The following is a 21,812-nucleotide window of genomic DNA, read 5'->3' as shown; positions in this document are numbered from 1 at the left end:
AAAACTATGACAAAAGATCTTTCAAATTTAAAACATAGCATCAAACCGGAACCTCCAAAGCCAAGGGTCTGCATGGGAGGTCCCTTGGGTCAAATAGTGAATGATTAAAGTATAAATCAATAATAAGAATAGATTACATGGACGGTCTTCCAAAAACATTTTTATTCTTATTTATTGTATTCATTTTACGTTCTGTTAATTTTTTAAGTGCCAAATCCGATCAAGTAATTTTTAGTGGTGGTTTTGCTTTTTGATCTAATAAAATGTAGAACCGGACGTCTGTATTTAAGTGAGTTTTTTTAGTATTATTTTTAATGTTAGGTACTTTAAGTTTACCTGCTGTGTTTGATCTTGTAAATTAAACCTATTATTGACTTTGCTACTATGAACATAAATGAAGGTGTACTTTAGGAAAACTTTTAAAAAAGTATATGGATAACAAGTTTCTTTTCGAAAAATACTCATTAAGGTTTTCACATCGACCTTTGTAAAAAAACTAATATATTTTTTCTGAAATATGTATAATCGATTCGATTTCATTTTTTGGGTTGCATCCATAGAGTAACAAACCATAAGACATGATAGGTTGTACATAGGTTTTATAAGAAGCAAGCAAAAATTGATTTGTGACAAAATTTCTCAATCGCTTAAAAACTAAATTTGAGGCGACGCCTACTTAACAATTTCTTTTAAATGACAATCAAATTTGAATTCACTAACAGGATGAAGACCTAGGTATCATACACATTCAGATTCAATTAGTGTTTTACTGCACAGAGTGACATCAAGACTAATACTTGAAAAAATTATTAATTGTTTATTAGAGGAATTCAAAGACAGCATATTTTCCGCAAACCATGACGCAATCTGATTGAACTCATCATTCAGAGCAAAACAATTTACTATATTGGATTCAAAAAGAAGATTTGTGTCATCTGCAAACATATACGAATCAAATTGATTGCAACATTGAGGCAAATCTTTTATATAAAGAACAAATAACAGTGGTCCTAAAACAGAACCATGCGCTACACCAAATATGATACCCTCTACCTGAGATAATAAATCGCCTAATGCATTCTGTTTGTCAAATTAGATTTGAGTTAAACCGTTCTAATACAACTCCTCTAATACTATATTCAGAAAGTTTTTGAAGAAGTTTAAATGATCAAGAGTGTCAAACGCTTTTCTAATGTCAAGTAAAATGCAGCTGGTAAGTTTCCTTTGAACAAAAAGAATGCCTTCTGTAATTTGAATCAGGGCATCAGTTGTAGAGCGTTTTAGTTGGAAACCAAACTGCTTTTAATATAAAATATTTCCCATTCTTAAGTAAGTTATAGAGACGGTTCAACATTGCCCTTTCAAAAACTTTGCTCGATGCAATAAACACACATATGCGTCAATAAATCTCAAATTCCGTTTCAATCCGACCTCATATATTGGTTTAACTTTTGTATTTCTCATGCAGTCAGAAAAAATACCTTTTGTGAAAGATGGACAAACTAAGTTTGAGACAAGATATGCAAGAACATTAGCACAAAAGTTTAGAACTTTAGGTGGACTTCTATCCAACCCAGTTGCTTTACTATCATCAAGAGTTTGCATAAAAATGAGCGCCTTGGTTGGAATCTAAACTGCTTTTTATAACACACTTCCATTCTTTAGAAAGCTATAGAGACGGTCGAACATTGCCCTTTCAAAAAATTTGCTCAACCAAGAATCACAGATATTGGCGACAATTCTCAAATTTACTTTTTGATTCGGCTTCAAATATTGGTTTAATTTTTGCATGCTTCAAGCAGTCAGGAAAAATAACTATTCTGAACGATAGACTAACTAAGTATTAGACAGGATATGCAAGAATAATAGCACAAAATTCTAGAACCTTTTCTGGAGTTCTATCCAATCCAGTTGCTTTATTTACACAAGAGTTTGAAATAAGTTAAAAACATATGTATTGGTACAATCGAATGACAGAGAGATTTTGGGTTATTTACTGGACTTTTGTCAAATTTATTCATTTGTATTTTCATCGAGATATCAATTTTCTTACCAATAAGAGAAAAAATGGTTATTGAAGCAGTCAGAGGCGTCGTGATCAATTTCAATGTTGGTTCCATGTTCATTTTCCATATTGAATTTTTTGATATTGTATCATCATTGCTATTCCTTCCACTAAATGAGCCTAATTTTTTATAAAATGATCGCTTATAAAGATCTCACAAAATTTAAACATAGCACCGAACTGGACCTTCCAAAGCCAAAGGGCTGCATGGGAGGGCCCTTGGATTAAATAGTGAATGATTAAAGTATAACTCAATAATAAGAATAGATTACATGGACGGTCTTTCAAAAACATTTTTATTTTTAAGTATTGTACTCATTTTACGGTCTGTTAATTTCCTAAGTGCCAATTCAGATCAATTAATTTTAGGGGCGGCTTTATTTTTGATCTTAAAACATGTAGAACCGGACGTCTGTACTTAAGTGAGTTTTTTTGAGCATTATTTTAAATTTTAGTTTACCTGCTGTGTTCGATCTTTTAAAACAAAACCTAATATTGCTAGAACTATTTTCAGTGACTTTGCTAGTATGAACATAAGTCAAGGCGTACGTTAGAAAAACTTTTAGCTAATTTTTGTATATGGATAACAAGTTGCTTTTCGAAAATTACTCATTAACGTGTTCACATCGGCCTTTGTAACAAATCACTAACAAAATTTTTTTTGGAGTATGTATATTCGATTCGATTTTTTTTGAGGTGCATCCATAGAGTAACAAGCCATAAGATCTGATAGGCTGTACATAGTTTTTTAATAAACAGGCAAAAATTGATTTGTGACAAACTTTCTCAATCGCTTAAGAACAAAATTTGAGGCGAAGTCTTCTTAGCAACTTCTTTTAAATGACAATCAAGTTTGAATTCACTATCAGGAAGAAGACCTAGGCATTATACACATTCAGATTCAAATAGTTTTCTACTGTTTTCAGAATGATATCAAGATTAATACCAGAAAAATTTGTTAGTTGTTTATTAGAGGAACTCAAAGACAGCAAATTTTCCGCAAACTTCGATGCAATCTGAATAAACTCATCATTCAAAGCAAAGCTATTTACGATATTGGATTTATAAAAAAGATTTTTGTCATCTGCAAACATATACGGATCAAATTGATCACAACATTGAGGCAATTTTTTTATATAAAGAATAAATAGCAGTGGTCCTAAAATAGCACCCTGTAGTACACCAAATATGATAACCTCTACCTGAGATAAGAAATCGCCTAGTGTATTTGGTTTGTCAAATGAGATTTGAGTTAAACCGTTCTAATACAACTCCTCTAATACCATATTCAGAAAGTTTTTGAAGAAGTTTAAATGATCAAGAGTGTCAAACGATTTCCTAATGTCAAGTAAAATGAAGCAGGTAAATTTATTTTGAAAAAAGTATGCTTTCTGTAATTTAAAACAGGGCGTTAGTTTTAAAGCGTTTCAGTTGCAAAACAAACTGCTTTTTATATAAAACGTTTGCATTCTATAGAAAGTTATAAAGACGGTTGAACATTGCTTTCAAAAATTTTGCTCGATGCAAGAAGCACAGATATGCGTCAATAATTTTTAAACTCCGTTCTGATCCGGCTTCTTATTTTGGTTTAACTTTTGCATTTTTATGCAGTCAGGAAAAATTCCTTTTGTGAACGATAGACTACCTAAGTGTGAGACAAGATATGCAAAAAAATTAGCACAGGATTTTAGAACTTTAGCTGGAGTTCTATCCAACCCAGTTGCCTTATTATTCCAGTTGCAAGAGAAACCACTATTATCCCAGTTGCATTATTAACCAGGTTGCAAGAGAAACCGCATGTAGGCAATCAGAAAGTGATCCTTCTTTTTTACTCGCCATAAAACTGAAAGGACTCAACTTATCGATTTCAGATTCTATAGAATTAGATAAAGAATTATTCATCAATCAGTTTGATTTCTCTTTAACACGACAATGTTACAGGCTGCTGAGAAATTTTGTTTTTTGTTTCATTTCTTTATTTCCTCCTGTTATGTTTCATGGAAATGAATCCTTTTTCAGCGATTCAGACAAAGCCTTTGGATTCAATAAATTCTTTGCTGCGGTCTTTCAAGATAAGAGTTCCTATACTGTTCCTGAACCTTGATATTTCTTTATCTGATGTTCTCCTCCTCTTGGAGTCGTGTGATGATTCTAGTGCCGCTGATGCCGATGAGTTAACCTCTTTCCTCCTTCACCAATGTGCGAAGATTCTGTGTGCGCCAGTTTTTGAGCTTTTCCTCTGGATTGTCAAAACCCAATATTGGCCTGATCTTTGCAGACTCTACTACCTTACATAAATCTGGTCCTCATAATGATATTTCTAACTACCATCCAATTAGTATCCTCCTTAAATTTTCCTTGTTACTTAAAGGATTATTGTTCAATTTTGTTTACCCGAAGACAAGGCATCAAATCAAACGTGAATAACATGGATTTATGAAGTCACGTAGTACAATAAGTCAGATGATAATGTATCTTGATTCTGTTTATTCAGCTCGTGATACCAATTCTCCTGCCATTTCTATCTACTTTGACGTAGGAAAAACTTTTGACTCTGTGTCCCATCAAATACATTTGTCTAAGCTTGTGAACTTTGGTTTCGACTCAGCTTTTCTCAACTATTGTAACGCTTATCTAACGAACCGTTTTCAGTGTGTAGAAATAAACGAAAATCTTTCTGCTTGTTTACCGGTTGATTCGGGAGTTTCTAAGGACAGCGTGCTTGGTACTTTGTTATTCATTTATTTCGTTAATGGCATGGCTGATGATGTGGCGAACAGCTTTTTTTTATCTTTTTGCTGACGACCTGAAAATTTTCAGCACCTCATTGTTCTCCCTTGTACAAGAGGACATCAATTCTTTATTTAATTGATGTAACTTTAATGGTCTCCATTTCCACCCATCAAAATGTTAAACTGTTAATTCTGTTGAGCATGATTTGGCTCAATTTCTTCTTGGGTCGAACTACTTACCTTTCAATAAACAAATTGAAGGTTTGGGTTTTATTGTGTCTAGTACGCTATCCTGGAAAGCTCACCTAGATTCAAAGCCTCTAAAAAACAACAAAATTGTTAACTTCCTGGAGCGTAATATCGCCTTTTAGTGTCGAGTCACAGGAAAGTTTTGCTTTATAGATCCCTTATCCTGCCTATTTTTTATACGGTGCTCTGCTCCAGTTTGGTCTCCGTCCCTAACTATGCTAAACCAACTTAAACGTTTGCAGTAAAAAGTCCTTCGTTGGATAATACGCTGCTCATCATATGTTTCAGGCTTAGAATCCCTTCAGTTACTTCCTGTGTGTTACAGCTTAACCAGAGATGACATTGTTTTCCTTTGGAAGTTTACAATGGGGCCGTTGACGTACAGTGTAACTTCCATTTTGCATCTTAGCAAACATGATCTTCCTCGAATGGACAGTTTGGCGTCCCTACAGCACGCAAGGTCTCTTCAGAAAACAACTTTTTCATCCGAGTAACTCGAGCTGCAAACGAGCTCATCCGGTTAAAAATCGTTTCATTGAAATGCCATTAAAAACTCTGAAAATGTCCCTCATCAATTGCCTGAAATCCAGAACGTCAAATTACTATGAAATGAACTGTTCGTATTCACATTTTATCAAGTGTTATTTTACATTTTGTCGTGCATAAGTCATACATGTGTGTTTTCTTAAACCTTATCTTTAAAGGAATTAAGTCTTTTAGTACTACCACTGCTACTACTACCACTGCTACTACTACTACTACTACTACTACTACTACTACTACTACTACTACTACTACTACTACTACTGCTACTACTACTACTACTACTACTACTACTACTACTACTACTACTACTACTACTACTACTACTACTACAACTACTACTATTACTACTACTATCATCAAGAATTTGCAAAAAATGTAAGGCCCCTTTGTAGATACAATCGAAAGATAATTTTATTTTGTTTTATTTGCTGGATTTATGTCAACTTTGTTCATTTGTGTTTTCAAAGAGCTATTAAGTTTCTTGCAAATACGACAAAATTTTTTATTAAAGCAGTCAGCGGCGTCGTGATCAATTTCAATGGTGGTTCCATGTTCATTTTTGATACTGAATTTATTGACATTGTATCATCTTTGCTATTCCTTCCACAAAATGAGCTTAACGTTTTCATAAAATGAACGCTTACACTTTAATCGGTTTTTGAGTCCATCAGGAAGCTGAAATAATAATAATGTTAATTAAATGTCTCCAATGAATAACAGAACTTTGACAAAAGATCTCTCAAATTTATAATATAGCACCCAACCGGAACCTCCAAAGCTAAGGGGCTGCATGGGAGTGTCTTTGGATCAAACAGTGAATAATTAAAGTGTAACTCAATAATAACACTAGATTACATGGACAGTCTTTCGAAAAAATTTTTATTTTAATTATTGTATTCATTTCAACGTCTCTTAATTTTTTTAATGCCAATTCAGATCAATTAAATTTCAGGAGTGGTTTTGTTTTCTGATCTAACAAAATGTAGAACCAGACGACTGTACCTATGTGATTATTTTGAGTATTATTTTTAATGTTAGCTACTTTAAGTTTACCCATTGTGTTCGATCTTGTAATACAAAATCTATATTTGCTGGAACCATTTTCAGTGACGTTGCTACTCTGAACTTAGATCAAGGTGTACTTTAGGAAATCTTTTAAGTTAAGTTCGTATATGGAATACAAGTTACTTTTTGAAAAATACTCCTTAATGTGTTCACATCGGCCCTTATAAAAAATTACTAACAAAATGTTTTTCTGAAGTACGCATATTTGATTCAATTAATTTTTGGAGGTGCGTCCATAGAGTAACAAACCATTAGACATGATTGGCTGTACATAGGTATATATAAAACAAGCAAAAAATGAATTGTGACAAAATTTCTCAGTCGCTTAAGAACAAAATTTGAGGAGAAGTCTTCTTAAAAACTTCTTTTAAATGACAATCAAATTTGGATTCATTATCAAGAAGAGGACCTTATACAAACATTCTACATATTCAGATTCAATTACGTATTATACATATTCAGATTCAAGTAGAGTTTTACTGCCGAGAGTGACAAAAAAGACTAACACTAGAAAAATTTATTAGTTGTGTAATAGAAGAAACACAGCATATTTACCGCAAACCATGAGGCAATCTGATTGAGCTCATCAATCAAAGCAAAACAATTTACTAAATTGGATTTGTAAAGAAGATTTGTGTCATCTGCAATTATAATCGATTCTAATTGCTCACAACATTGAGGCAGATCATTTATATAAAGAACAAATAATAGTGTTCCTAAAACAGGACACCGTGGTACACCAAATATGATAACCTCTACCTGAGATAGGAAATCGCCTAAATCAACCCATTGGATTCTGTTTGTCAAGTTAAAATTTATACCAATCTAATGCAACTCCTCTAACGCCATATTCAGAAAGTTTTTGAAGAAGTTTAGAATGATCAATAATGTCAAACGCTTTCTTAATGTCAAGTAAAATGCAGCAGGTAAATTTTTTTGAAAAAAAAGTAAGCTCTCTGTAAATTGATCCAGGGTGTTAGTTGTAGAGCGCTTCGGTTGGAAACTAAACTGCTTTTTATATAACACACTTCCATTCTATAGAAAGTTATACAGACGGTTGAACATTGCCCTTTCAAAAAATTTGCTCAACCAAGAAGCACAGATATGGGTCAATAATTCTCAAATTTACTTTTTGATCCGGGTTCATATATTGGTTTAACTTTTGTGTGTTTCATGCAATCAGGAAAAATAACTTTTGTGAACGATAGACCAAATAATTATGGGACGGGATTTGCAAAAATTTTAAAACAAAATTTTAGAACCTTAGCTGGGGTTCTATCCAACCCAGTTACTTTATTATCGTCAAGAATTTGCAATAAGTTGAAAGCATCTGTATGGGTACAATCGAAAGATAAAAATGTTTTGGTTTATTTGCTGGACTTATGTCATTTTTATTCATTTATGTTTTCATCGAGCTATTAGGTTTCTTGCAAATACGACAAAAATTTTTTATTAAAATAGTCAGCGGCGTCGTAATCAATTTCAATGGTGATTCTATGTTCATTTTCGATATTGAATTTATCGATATTGGATCATCTTTGCTATTCTTTCCACAAATTAAGCTTAACTTTTTTTCATAAAATGGTCGCTTAGAGTTTAATAGGTTTCTGAGTTTTTCATTATGAGACTGTTTTTTATTTAAGCGAAGATGTTTGCTTAATTGTTTATTTAAGACGAAAACTGAAAACAACCACCTTTCAAGTTTTTGCTGCTGTATCTAATTGATAAGAGTGTCAAGGTTGTCTTCCTTGTTTCGCAATATTTCACGAATACTTTAGTTTTCCAAAGAGTACTTAGAAAGGACCTAGCAATTAAAAAAACTGAATTTCAGAAACCACGCAAGATCCTGTCAAGATCTTGCCAAGATCATGAAAACGTGTTCTGGTTGAGATTTTTTTCTTAAATATCATCATCAAACTAAAAATATGTTTTCTATGTACGGATGAGATATTTTGGAGTTTAACATTCAGAAGAAAAAGAAAATTAACAAAACCTCGAAAAACCATGCAAAAAATTGTCAAGATCCTGTCAAGATCGTCGGAAAAATGTTATGGGTCAAAAAACAATTCTCAAATTTTGACATTCTTCAGGCAAAAAATACACACATTCTTCTAACTTTGAGTGGTGTGGGAGTCCTTTTAGAGCATTCATTCAAAAATTTTGTAAATCTTGGAAAACCACGTAGGTCCCTGCCAAGGTCTTGGAAACCTTCGTGTGGTTCTTGGATAATCCAAGATCTTGCGTGGACTTGGAAACGCTAGCATGGGAATCCAAGATCTTGCGAGGACTTGGCGTGAAGGTCGTGGGATCGAGCGCTGGGTAAATATTACATATTTAGTTCGTAGTTTAGAATTCGGACACTTGACTAATTTTTTGAGGACACGGTTCCTTTTCACAATTAGATTTTTTTAATGCAAACCTTAACTGGTAAATTATTTACTTGGACACTTTTTAGTTTTATTCTTTCTATTACAGCATTTTCGTCTATCGGTTCTTTTATAATTCTACTTAGGTTCCTCGTACATTCCGAAGGACAGTCACTTTACTAAACACTAGTCATTTTAGATGCTAGTGGGTTCTCAAAATCATGTAGGTCATTCTAATTGTTCAAAAATGGATACCGACTGATTGGCATATTTTTATCCTCATTCTTTTTTGAGCAATCAAAACTTATATTAATTGAATAATGATCTGTAATGCTTGGAAAACTAATGCAGCATTCAACGGAATTGACTCTTTCATTATAAAGCACATGATCAATTAACATTGTGGTGGTACCTGTTACTCTGGTAGGAAATTCTAGACGTTGAGTGTAACAATTTTGTGCAATTATTGAACAGTATTCGGCATCAGATTTAGAATTTTGAAGTAAATCTATGTTGAAATCACCAAATATATACATCTTAGGTCATGCTGTTGATAAATAATTAGGCTGAAAATCACGAGCAAAAAAAAATCGAAGTCGAGAAAGCCACATTCTGTCCATTAATCTTCTGATGTTCACGCGGGGCTGGTCCGTCATCTTCAAAATTTATAATTGGCTTCCAGGATCAGCGATACGAAAGATGATTCAAATCTATTATGTCTCGGCCCTCAGTGTTTTTACAAATTGTATTTTGTTATATAGCACCTTACTGTGTAAAAAAATAGCACGTGCTCCTGGGGGCGTAAAACATATAAGCCCACTAAGCGGGGGGGGGGCAAAACAGAATAGATCGGAAGATTGATATTCGGACGTGAGCACGTACATAAGGACAAAAATATTTCGCGCTTTTGTGAAGCTCCATACTCTGCCTCTGTGGCGCACGCTACATGCGCCGGCGCCAAGCAGTATGAGCGTCAATAGGAACCATTATAGAGGAAGGGAGACTGTTGTCCTAAATGTTTATTTTGTCTATTCCCGATTCAAAATCACTACTCATATTTTGATTGCTATAAAAAAAGAAAAATCTTGTTAATTCCTTTGAGTATGAACTATAAAATACAGAACATAGTTTAAAGGCAATTTAGTGTTAAAAAGTATAAATGAAATAAACGTCACATATTGTGAAAGTTTAAAATTGTATTAAATTTACAATGTGCTAGAATATCGACAAATTAGGAGAGATGAATTATAATTGAGAAAAATTTTTAAAAATGATAATTCTACAATTAACATTTTCAAGAAAAGAGAATATTTTAAAAAATGCAAATCCTCCAATTAATATTTCATAAAAGACTAAAAGACGCCCTAAAACTAAATCAAATTAGGATTGAATTTGAAAGATTTGAGATTAGAATTCAATTCAGAAACCGTTGGGTCTTTTAGAAACTCATTCCAGAAATGATTTCTTAATGTAGTTTTGAGAACCCGCTTTTTAGGGATATTCCGCCTCAAGGTGAGAGGCAAATCGTTATACCAGTCAATTGCTTTTTTTGAAAAACAGTTTTGCATTCTATTTGTTTTTTGGTTTGCTCCAAATGACATCTTGTTTGTACGGTCATTCATTTTAGCACGTAGGGTGCTAACTTGAGCTCATCGAAAGCTGGTAGATCTGCATTTAGAAGCTTTAAAAAATATATAATAACCCGATACTTTATAAGGTAATCTACTGGTAGGATTTTGTGTTTGACCTTGAGATCAGTGGTCCTGTCAAATTCGGCTCTATTGAAACATGCCTTTATTCCCCAGTTCAATTGTTTATTTAGAGTAACTCGAAGTGATTTTTTAGGAACTGAGAACAGAACAATTGGGTAATGCATATGACTTAAAACAAAAGTGTTCAGTAAAGCAGATCTAGTTTTTTCAGGAAATATATTTTTGATGGAGTAAATGACCTTTATGCCAACAGCCATTTTTCTTAGTACATTTTTTATTTCTTCATCGAAAGAAAGATTACAGTCAATATGAACTCCCAAGTATTTCACAACCTTTTTCTCGAGAACTGTACATCTGTTAACAACTATTTCTTCAATTTTGTTTCTTTTAGCGGCTCCAAAAATAATGAATTCGGTTTTGCTTTCATTTACATTTAATTCATTTTTCCTGAAAAAGAGAATCAGTTTAGCAATACTTTTTTCAAGATGTAACTTTGATTCAGAAATTGTTTTTCCACTGCAAAAGATAAAAGTATCATCAGCGTACAGGATTATATTAGAATTCACATCAGTATCATCTTTCATATCATTTACATATATCTTGAAAAGCAGTGGGCCTAGCACAGTACCTTGTGGTACTCCACGGTTATGTGCTATCCAATTTGATTCATACTTGGAGACTTTGACTTTTTGCACACGGTTTTCTAGATAAGATTTTAGAATTGTATTTGCTTGTGCACTAAATCCTAAAAGTTTAATTTTGTGCAGAAGAGTAGGATGTGATATCGAATCAAAAGCTTTAGATAGGTCTAAAAAAGCTCCTGTGACGATGTTTTTTTTATTGAGATCATATCTGATTTTTTCAGTGCAATATAAAAGAGCATCTGTAGTTGACACTTTTTTCTGTATCCAAACAGTGTTGTTGCAAGCAACTTACTCTTCTTTAAATAAGCTAATATTTGATCTTGAAGAAAGATTTGGAAAATTTTAGCTAGAGCTCCAGTAAGCCAATTTAGTCGATAATTTATCGGATCTTCAAGATCATCTTTCTTGAAAAGAGGCAACACGTGGGCACGCCTAAGGTGGTCAGGAAAGCGTTGTTCAGTTATGAATTGGTTAAACAAAAAACAGAGAGCTTCAGCTATGTGTTCTCTTGCATCTTTTAAAGCCCAAGCTGGAATGAGTGATGGACCCAACGGTTTTTTAACATTTAAATTGTTGAGTATATCAAATATCTCCTTGGTTGTCGTATACTTGAATATAAATTTGTTAGTGTGGCGTGCCGGATTATTACAAAATTGATACTGTTCTTTTTTACGAAATTATTCACCTGACGCTGAAAATTTATAGTTGAGAAGATTGGCAATATCATTTCCATTGGTCAAAACCCTTCCAAAAATGTTTTTGAGTCTTGGTATTTCTGTCTGTGTTTTTTCACAGTTTCTGATTTCGTTGATAAAATTCCACCTTTCTCTTGCACTTTTGAATCTTTGAAACACATCTAGCAGATGTTTTTCATTTTTCTGCTTCAAAACATTTTTGTTGTCATTATTTGATGTCTTTGCAAACTTTTTTACTGTGTTTTTTGATATCCATTGTTGAGGTAGCGTTAGTTTAGGTTTGTCATGGCGTATGAAGACGGTTTTTTGTGGAGCATGCTTTTTAATTATCGTTTCCAATGACGAGCAAAAGTTTTTATTCATGATTTCAGGATTTTCTGATAAAAAAATGATCTCCAATTTATCTTTCCAACATCTAGGGAAAAAGCATTTTTAGAGTAGTTTGTTTTATCCAACACAATTTTTTTGATAGCTTCTTTTTTAATTTTAACGGTTTCACCAATTAAATTCTTCGAGGCTAAGTGATCACTTTAGAATCGGGTCTAGTGTCTGGGAACTAAAAAAGTTTTCGCATATAACATAGTCTATTAGCGACTTCGTTCTTGATGTTTCTCTAGTTGCTAAAGTTTCATTTGAATTCAGTAAACCATACGGCAAGATCAGAGTTTTTAGGAGAGTTCTTTCATTGCAATTAAAGTAATTAAGGTTGTAGTCACCTAGTAGAAAAATTTTTTTTGTTTTCAGTCGCTGCTCTATCTAAGCCCAGGGCTAGCTCTTCCAAAAACAAATTTATTAGTTGTTTTTTTGGACAGTAAGCCAAATTTATCAACGCGGACTTTTTATTTATTTTACACTCTACCCAAACACTTTCAAAATGGTCTTTTGACATTGTCTATAGATCATTTCGTGCTTTTGGATGAATTTTGTTTAAAACGAACAAAAGAATACACCGCCTTGATTTTTCTCTTGAAGATCAGTACGTCGGTCGCATCTGAAGGACACTAAGTATTCTGAGTGTATCGACCAAAACGGAATATCGTTAACTGATTTCAACCGCGTTTCTGAGAAGCCCGAAATACAATTGTCACCTAGGTCAGATAGAAAATTCTTAAGGAGCAACCTTTGTCCAAGCACGCTTTGACAATTTTGATGTAGAAACTTTACTTGATCGTTGTATTTTTTCATTAAGGTGGTAAACTGCGTGTAATTGAGAGGTGGCCCTGGGTTTAATTCTACGTCACCTGACAAGAACAAAAGAAATCTAATGACAACCAAGCAGTAAAGAAAATTCCTTAACAGGCAGGTAAAAATGATCTTCTTTTTTGGATACGCATTATTATTAGACATGCACGATGACATCCTCTCACTCTCAGGATTTGTTGGTGTAGTAGTGCAGACCCAGTTCCTTTTTGATGTGATTACACACAACATAAGAAGCAGAATAAAGTGGAACTGAAGCTTCATTTTGAAACAATAAAAATAAAAGAAGACAAATGAAACTAAGAATATTCAGCAAAACAATTATCTCGACTAGTATTGACCTCTCATTTAATTGTAACTCTGTCTCCAATGATTGCGGTATTTTGGGTATTGGTTTGGATTACGTTGGTTGTTATTCAGAGCTATTAAATTATTGGATGTGGGAAGCAATTGAGAAAGCACACAATTTTTTTAAAAAAGGGACACCTTGTTTGTAATGGAAATGCAAATCATCATAATACAAACTATCATAGGCTTTCATGAGGTCGTACACATTTGCAATTTTATAATTTTCATCACCTGCTAATGCATTTATTTTATCATTAAAAACTTTAATGCGCTCATTGATATGTTCGTTTTTTGGCAGATTACGAATTGGTGGCACTTGCATTAGTACAATATTCTCAGGAGATAGCGTGTTTCTTGTTAAATCAACCAAATCTGTATATTTCTCAAACAACTCGTCAATGTCTTTTTGTTTTTCTTTCAGAATTGAATTCGTCCCGTCCTGAATGAGAACTGTTTTGATCACTGTTTTGGGCAATTGTTTAACAACTTCAATTTTTTCACAGGTTGTTGAGCCTCGATAATCATGTACGCAGATATCTTCTGGTATAGTACTATCCCCGACCAAATTTTTCACCAGACTGCTACCAATAACGAGATTTTGTGTTTTTGTGGGAAACTCTTCAGGCTCAAAACGTCTTACACGAACCTCTTGAATGATGGGGGGGTTATATTGTTTAGAGATTTTACCTGATTCCTTTGGATCGTCATATGACTGCTTTTTTTAGCAAAAATTGACTTGCTGAAATAACAAACTCTTTGATAATTGAGTCTCTTTCTTCAACTTTTTTAATTAAATCTACATAAATTTGGTACAGTTCATTTTTATTATGCGAATTGAACTCCTCTTGGTTCATCATGTTGATAATTAAGATCTATTAAAGTTGTTAAAAGTATCAGATAAAAGTTAGAAGAATTAAGAACGAGATAAAGAAAAGCTAAAATTGTTTCAATTTGTCTTTTTTCTTCTTTAAGAACACATGAATAAAGCAAGGTCAACTGTTCGAAACGAGAGATTGCGCTATATATCATATAATTTGATTTAAATTCTGATGCTTTAATTTCTCTGGATGGGGGTTTGGCTTTTCTTGACATTAACGTAAATGTGAGCAGCAAAAATAATATCACCTGTCATTGGTATCAAAAACCAACTGACACTGGAATAATACTGAATTTTCGCAGCTGTGCACCGCTTCAACATAAGAAAAATGTGATTCAAGGGACGGTTCACAGGGTTTTTAATGCAACCTCTAATTGGTTGGCCTTCGATCAGGCTCTTGAAAAGAACAAATCTTGCTGGACCAAAAATCAATATCCAGAGGAATGGTCTTCAAAAATTGTGAATCAGACTCTAGAAAAAATAATAAGTGGCGGTAAAGACCAATTAAGAACAACACCAAAAGAGCATCAAAAAAGCAAGACTAAATCTAATGATAAGCCAACTATTTTTCTACAATACAGAGGCAACCTCACTCAAAACTTCGCAAGCAAATTGAAGAAACTATGCGAATTGCAAGTAGTTTTTACAACGCGAAAATTAAGATCGTGCCTCCCCACCTTGAAATCATCCTTTGATAGAGATCTGAAATCCCACGTGGTATATGAAATTAAATGTAATGGATGCGGATCCATCTATGTTGGGCAAACAAGCCGGCATGTTACCACAAGGATAACAGAACATCAAAAGAAGGATTCACAGGTGGGTCAACATCTAGTTGAATGTCGTGGCGCCACGAATGACGTTGAATGGAGAATTCTGGACGCATGTCGGTCAGTAGAAAAACTAATGATCATCGAAGCTATATATATCAGCAAGCTGAAGCCGGCACTAAACACACGCGACGAAAATAGGGGGAGGGAACTCACGCTAAAATATTAGTTCAAATCATATTTTTGACTAAATGAGAATGCATAGGGCAAAAAACATTTTGTGCATGACAAAACGAAATTTGCAAAACCTCCACAAGAGGGATACTTATGGTTAGGGCAAATTCGGAATAACCCTAAAAATACAAGAACATGGACAAAATCGAAAAATCCGGAATAGGAATGTTTTTAAGTAAATTGATAACAGATGTAAATATGTGTTGTAAATAGGCTAAATATTGTATATAAGGAAAAATTTTCGATTGAATTTTTTAGAATGTTTCCTAGAATTGTTTTAATTGTCATCTCAGACAAATGTAAATACATATTCATTTTATCTTTTAACAATTTGTAAAACAGTTTTAACCTGACGATGAACGTAAAGTTCGAAAACGTTTGTTTTAAGTATTGGAAGTAATTTTAATTTGACAAATTGGTTTCTTTTACATCATTTAATTTCTCTATTTTTGGCATCTGATGCTTTAATTTTTTACTACTGTCAAGATTTATAAATATAAACAGGAGTTGACTTCCTGCCCCCGAGTTGATCGACTACCCTTTCAGGGGAGGGGCTTTTCTTTTAATTGACCTCACTTTGTCTAATCAGAAATCCTAGACGACTGATTTCATCTTCAAGTTTTACATTTTTCAGAAAATGTTTTTGTTTTTTGTTTGTTCTTTTTTTTCAGAAAATGTGAAAGTGGGTTGGCAGAGGGAGCGATATGTTTTAGTGTATAAAATTTCGCCGCAATGAAAGCTAAGCAACGAGCGTTCGTGAAGTTACTGATATTAGTAGGAGTTGTATATCTCCTCATCATGAGTGCAATATACAAAACCAATTTCTCAGAGCCAGGGACAGAAAGCAGTAAAAGCATCAAAGAAGTTGCCATTTCCACGATAGCAGCTTGCAAGGAGGGAGATGTCAAATGTATGCGAGCTAAGCTTGAGAGTGATTCGAAAAAAGAAGCCGAAGTTGGTTGGATTCGAGGTACGTTGATATTCCATGAGGCATTTGGAAAAATTAATTGTAATTGCAATGATTTGCAATTAATTGATTTCAATAATTGATTGATTACTCTATTTAAATTGCAATAGTTGATTGGAACGACACAATTAATTGCCCAATAATTGGCAGAAATTGAAGCAGCATTTTTTCAGGTCGCAAACATGCAACTAGAGAAAAAAAGTTCCCAGATCACAAACTTCTGGCACAGATCGTATGAAATTTGTCAGATCTGGGTGTTAAAAAGTGTTCGTCGTTGATTAGAAATTGAATAATTAGAAAAATTCAAATAATATAACCATTTGCGTACATTTTTGGGTAAATCAAGGCAAAATTAAATTAATTGACTGCTCCCCTATTTGTCTAGCCAATTCATTGCAATTAATTTTGCCAAATCCCTGTATTCCATAGTGCCGAAATACCATCTATATGGAAAGGCTGATGCTAATGTTTTAGGTTTCTGGGACAAGCTTGTGTCATCATTTCCAGATGGGCCAGGTGAGGGTGGAAAGGCTGTAGTGCTGAGTCCACGGGAAGAGAAATTAGCAAAGGAGCGGTTCAAGGAGAATCAGTTCAATGTTGTAGCCAGCGAAAAAATATCACCCAACAGAACCCTGCCTGATTACCGAAATTCACAGTAATCAACATGTTTTTATACGCTCAAATCCTATCACTTATATTGAGAACGAAAAGTGAAAAAATGTCTATCTGTCATGTATGAACTCAGCGGTAAGAGAGGAGAGAATATGAAATATTATGTTGTTCATTATTGATATAATTTTATTAATAATAAAATACGCAAAAATCGCAGTTTTAACGATTTGATAACGTTAGAACAAAACAAAAATGCACCACTTTCCGGTTATTTGTTATTATAGCTGTAAGCTGAGCGGAGCTATATTGCGGTGCTCTTGGTTTTTTATAATTCCAAGAATTTGAATTTAATTGGGGCGCTGTCTTTTTTTAAGATCTGTTCACACATTTTCATGATTTTTGAAGTCAAATTGGAGTAGTGATTTTGTTCACGCCGAATCAGGAAGTGTAACGAAAAAGCGAGTGGTTTTGCGGTGTGAAATTTTTTTGCTTTAATTTTAAAGCAGAGTGAGAAAACGGTGGTTGAACAAAAGTTCGCTTTCTCGCTAGTTTTTTTTTGTTCAAATACGGCAATTTCACTTTAATTTTTACTATTTTTTCGATTTTTTGGATCGGATTTTTTTCTAAATGGTTTTCCCAATCCATTCATAGTTAATTCTAGGCCTGTTTTTGTTTTTTTTAAACCAAATTCCTCTTTCTCCAATGGTTTTTTGTTAACATGCGGCATTTTGACATTGATTTTCAGTTTTTTAAAATAAATTTTTGATGTAATTTTTTTTGGAAATGGTTTTCCCAATTCACTCATAGTCCGTTCTAGGTCTAGTTTGTTTATTCGATGAAAATTCGTTGAATTGTACGTCAGGACTTGTCCTGCTATGTTATTTTGTATCGTCGTCTGACGCTTTTTTCGTTCTACATTTGTTCACACAGCAAAGCTGAAAAAGTTAATTTTTCTAAATGACTTCTCCCACGAACGGCTTTTGTGCGCGTGACGTTATTTCTCACTCTCTCCAGCAAAAGTTTTTGTGCGTGATTAGATTTTGATCATACGTGACTTACCTCACTCAATAAAATGACTTTGCACTTTAAAATTTAAGTTTATTTTGAATTAGTTTAAGGTCAAAGGAACTTGTATGTGTAATAAGGGCCCTAATGAAACGGCTTTGCGCAATTAGTTTTAAAAAGCTTTATTAATTTATTGCTGAATTTTGAGTTATACAAATGAGACAAACAAAGAGAGACTTGAAAGCCTCAAGCTACTACCGCTCTCGTTCTACTTCGAGTTACATGACCTTCTCTTCCTCCTCGATATAATCGCGAACAAATACGACTACGACTTGCTTACTCCTGAAAAAATACGAGGGATTGAAACAACGATGAGACAAGGCACAAAAAACGAGTTTGTAGTGAAAAAAAAGAAGACTAAAGAAAGCAGATCGCAACTTCTTTGACTGCACACTACACTTGTTGAACATCTTGCGGCGTACTCTACTATCCAACGCAGACAATATCAACAAGAAATTCTCACCGACATATATTGACAAATGTTTCTACAGTACAATGAAAATGATTCCTGCTCATGGCGCATTTTAAGCCTCTGTGGAAACTACAGCCCAATGTCTAAACTCAAACTAATCATCAAAACTCGTGCTAAATTTAAACTTGTAGGGTGAATAACCCGTGGAAATGTACCCAGAAGCCTGATCTACTACTACTACTATTTCAACTTATATCTGTATTTGTCGCTATCTCTATCATAAGGCGCGCAATTCTATTCTTTCGCAGCTATTCGAGCAATCTGCCGCCTATGTTAACTCTATTGACTAAGGCAAAGTATCGCACATAAAATTTAATTAAAATAAACATTTCAACAGATGTTTTTTTCTAAGCTATCGGTTTTATCGCTGTTTGAAGGTCTACTCATGTAGAATTTTTGTTGAGTATTCTTGTTGCTACTATGCTTTTAACGCATGCTATGGTTTTTCTTGGATATTTAATATGAGTAAACTAGAAACAGTAATAGAATTAAATGATCTGGAAAAAGAAAACAGAAGAAATGTATTAGGAAATAAATTGAAACAACAAGAATATTATGGTAACATAGAAGACTTACTGATCCATTAACTAAATTATTATATTCACAAGCTGATGCACTGATAGAAAATTTTGCAAAGCTTTACAATCAAGCGTTGATGCAACATTTGCATTGGCTTTCAATGAACCTTTACAGATAAAAGATGATGATGGTAATACAACTAAGATTCCTTATGCAACAATAAGAATTTTTATGTAAAGGAAATGCACAAGGAAACTCTCAATTGAAGATAACACCAACAGAAAATACTGTGAAGGCAAAGTTCAAATAAATGGTGTCATGGATCCGATGCCATCTAAAGGGGCCTTAGAAAGAAACAATTTCCCTGTTCTAATTGATGTGTGTTGTTTCAGCTGCCGTGCCAGACATTATCCGGAAGACTTGCCCGTGGCTACAATCATCATTGTGTTTCATAACGAAGCCTGGTCTACTCTCATTCGCAGTCTCTACAGCATTGCCAATCGCACGCCACATCGTCTACTCAAAGAGATTATACTCATTGATGACGCTAGTCAAAGAGGTCAGAAAGCTTGTAATAATAATCTGATTCACCAATCTTAGAATCGATTCTTCATTCAAACCCAAATGAAACATACTACGCACTTATAATTGTACCAGGTCACAAGACTTCTTTGTTAGCTTACTGGAGTGATGTAGCGGAGTTTTAGTTCGTGTTGCGTTGAATTCTTTGACCAAATTACTTCTCAGTTTTTCGCTTTGTCCTTTTTGGACGATTGGAATACATAAAATGCTCAAAGTTCTGTCTTCAGTAAGCAAATTGATCCAGTTTAGTAGCCAGGAAGCGATTGCGAGGCTGTTGTTGGTCTCATCTTGGTTTGTATATAGTTCAAAGAATTTGATTTGTCTTGAGGTGCTGCCTTTTTACGATTCGAAGAGTATCGGTTTTCTATCGTCTTTTTACGACTCGAAAAGAAGTACTGGAGAAGTGTCTTTTTCAATCAGTGTTGTTCGATTAAATTTGAAGGAGTTGTTTTTGAAGTTTCTATTGAAATTCTACAAGTTTTTTTGGGTCATCAATCTGAGTTTTATGCTAGTTTGGAGATGTTTCAGCCATTTTGCGGATTCTAAGGCCTCAACCGTTTTCCCCCACTGTTTTTCATTGCAGTTTTGATGGTATAATTTTTTTGTCGGTTACTGGGCAGTTTTTCGATTTGTCTTCCAAATTAGACAGGTTTGTGAGACTATTATTGTTGTGTGTCTTTTTATCTCAATTTGATTAAAGAAGAGTGGTCGTTTTTATGTGCACACATTATATGCGAAATTGATTGAATTTTGCTATTTTTATATAGTTCAGTTGGTCTTTGGGCCTAAATGTTTTACTAATTGCTTCTAAAAAAATTTTCGTCGAAGTTCTTAGTTGGTAGTAGAAAGGGTTGTTTTTTCAGCGAGACGAATTTTCGGGTCCGGCGTCCAGGAAGAAATGAAGTTAGAAGAGATGTTCAGGAAGAAATGAAGTTAGAATAAGCAGTTATAGTCAATAAATTGAAGAGCGGAGAAAAGTGATAATGAATTTTGTCACACCGTCTTTTGAAATAGAGCAAGAAATATTTTTGCGAAGCAAGCGAATTTTTTTACGTGCGGCTTTTTCAACCGTTGTTATTGTTTTGAATGTTATTTGAAGTCGAAAAGGTTATCTAAAATTAAATTAACAGTATTCAGTTTGTTTTGATAGCGGTTTGAAGCTTTCTGATATTCAAATGCAGTTTTTTTTTGTTTAAACAAGTAAATTGAAAATATAACCCAGGGGTTAAATATTACAAGTTTAAAATCATATAAACAAAATTAGTACAAAGTTAAAATTCAAAATTAGTGGTTCCGTTTGTTAAAGGTAAAAATAACTTTTGAAGCCACCAACGTTTCTTTCCAACGCTACAAGTTTGAATTGTTGAAGCAGATGCTGTTTTAGCATGCGTTTGAACTTTGAGCGTGATCTGATAGTCCGAACTTCACGCGGAAGTTTATTCCATTTTTGGATGCTTCTTTTTTGTAATGATCGACTGCTCGACCATAAGAGAATTAGCTGTTCAGTTCTGTTGTTTTTTCTTACGAAGACATTACAACTTAGAAAAAAACTCGCAGTGCCGTCTGATTTCAATAATGAAATATCATTCCTATGTTTTGAAACACTCATCTGGCTTATTAAAAGTTCTGCAGGCAAAATATCAGATTTGTCTGAGAGATCTGTAGATCTCTCAAACTTTTTTCTCATATAGCAAACTTTAATTCCCCAATTGATTTGTCGATTAATTCGCTGCATTGCAGAGAAATTCAAGTTCTGAAAAAATAGAGCACTGAATGTTAAATGAGAAATTTAAATAGCATCAATCGTGCTTTCAGAGGTAACTGATAACGTAAAAGGTATATGGATCTAATCGCTGTGGCTTATTTTGATAGGACTTTGTTGAGTTGTACATGAAAATTTAATTTAGAATCAATTATTATACCCAAGTATCTGCAGTGACTTTGTGGTTTAAATTCTTGTCCCGGAAGAACTATTGGACCGAAATTTTCATTTTCCTTCGAGACGCAAAGAAGTTCAGTTTTACCGGTATTCATGGTTAATTTGTTTTGCTTTAGATAATTATCTGTTTTCTCCAGTATTTCAGAAACACAT

General features: G+C 33.7%; 1 protein-coding gene across 4 annotated transcripts in view; it reads left to right on the top strand.

Moving 5' to 3' along the window:
• The first annotated feature begins 16,178 nt into the window (after nucleotides 1–16,178).
• LOC142358617 (polypeptide N-acetylgalactosaminyltransferase 1-like) overlaps nucleotides 16,179–21,812 on the top strand; it is a 102,252-nt gene continuing 96,618 nt past the window's right edge. For all 4 annotated transcript variants that reach the window (XM_075410063.1, XM_075410065.1, XM_075410067.1 and 1 more), the window contains exons 1-3: nucleotides 16,179–16,473; nucleotides 16,945–17,125; nucleotides 19,531–19,697. In XM_075410063.1, coding sequence (XP_075266178.1) covers nucleotides 16,236–16,473; nucleotides 16,945–17,125; nucleotides 19,531–19,697 — 586 coding nt within the window. In that variant the 5' untranslated portion in view covers nucleotides 16,179–16,235. The remainder of the gene's footprint in view (nucleotides 16,474–16,944; nucleotides 17,126–19,530; nucleotides 19,698–21,812) is intronic.

Source organism: Convolutriloba macropyga, chromosome 2, assembly GCF_964194025.1.
Source record: "Convolutriloba macropyga chromosome 2, txConMacr16.3, whole genome shotgun sequence".
Taxonomy (NCBI): domain Eukaryota; kingdom Metazoa; phylum Xenacoelomorpha; order Acoela; family Convolutidae; genus Convolutriloba; species Convolutriloba macropyga.
The sequence above is the reverse complement of the archived record's forward strand: the minus strand, read 5'-3'. Positions and strand labels throughout refer to the sequence as shown.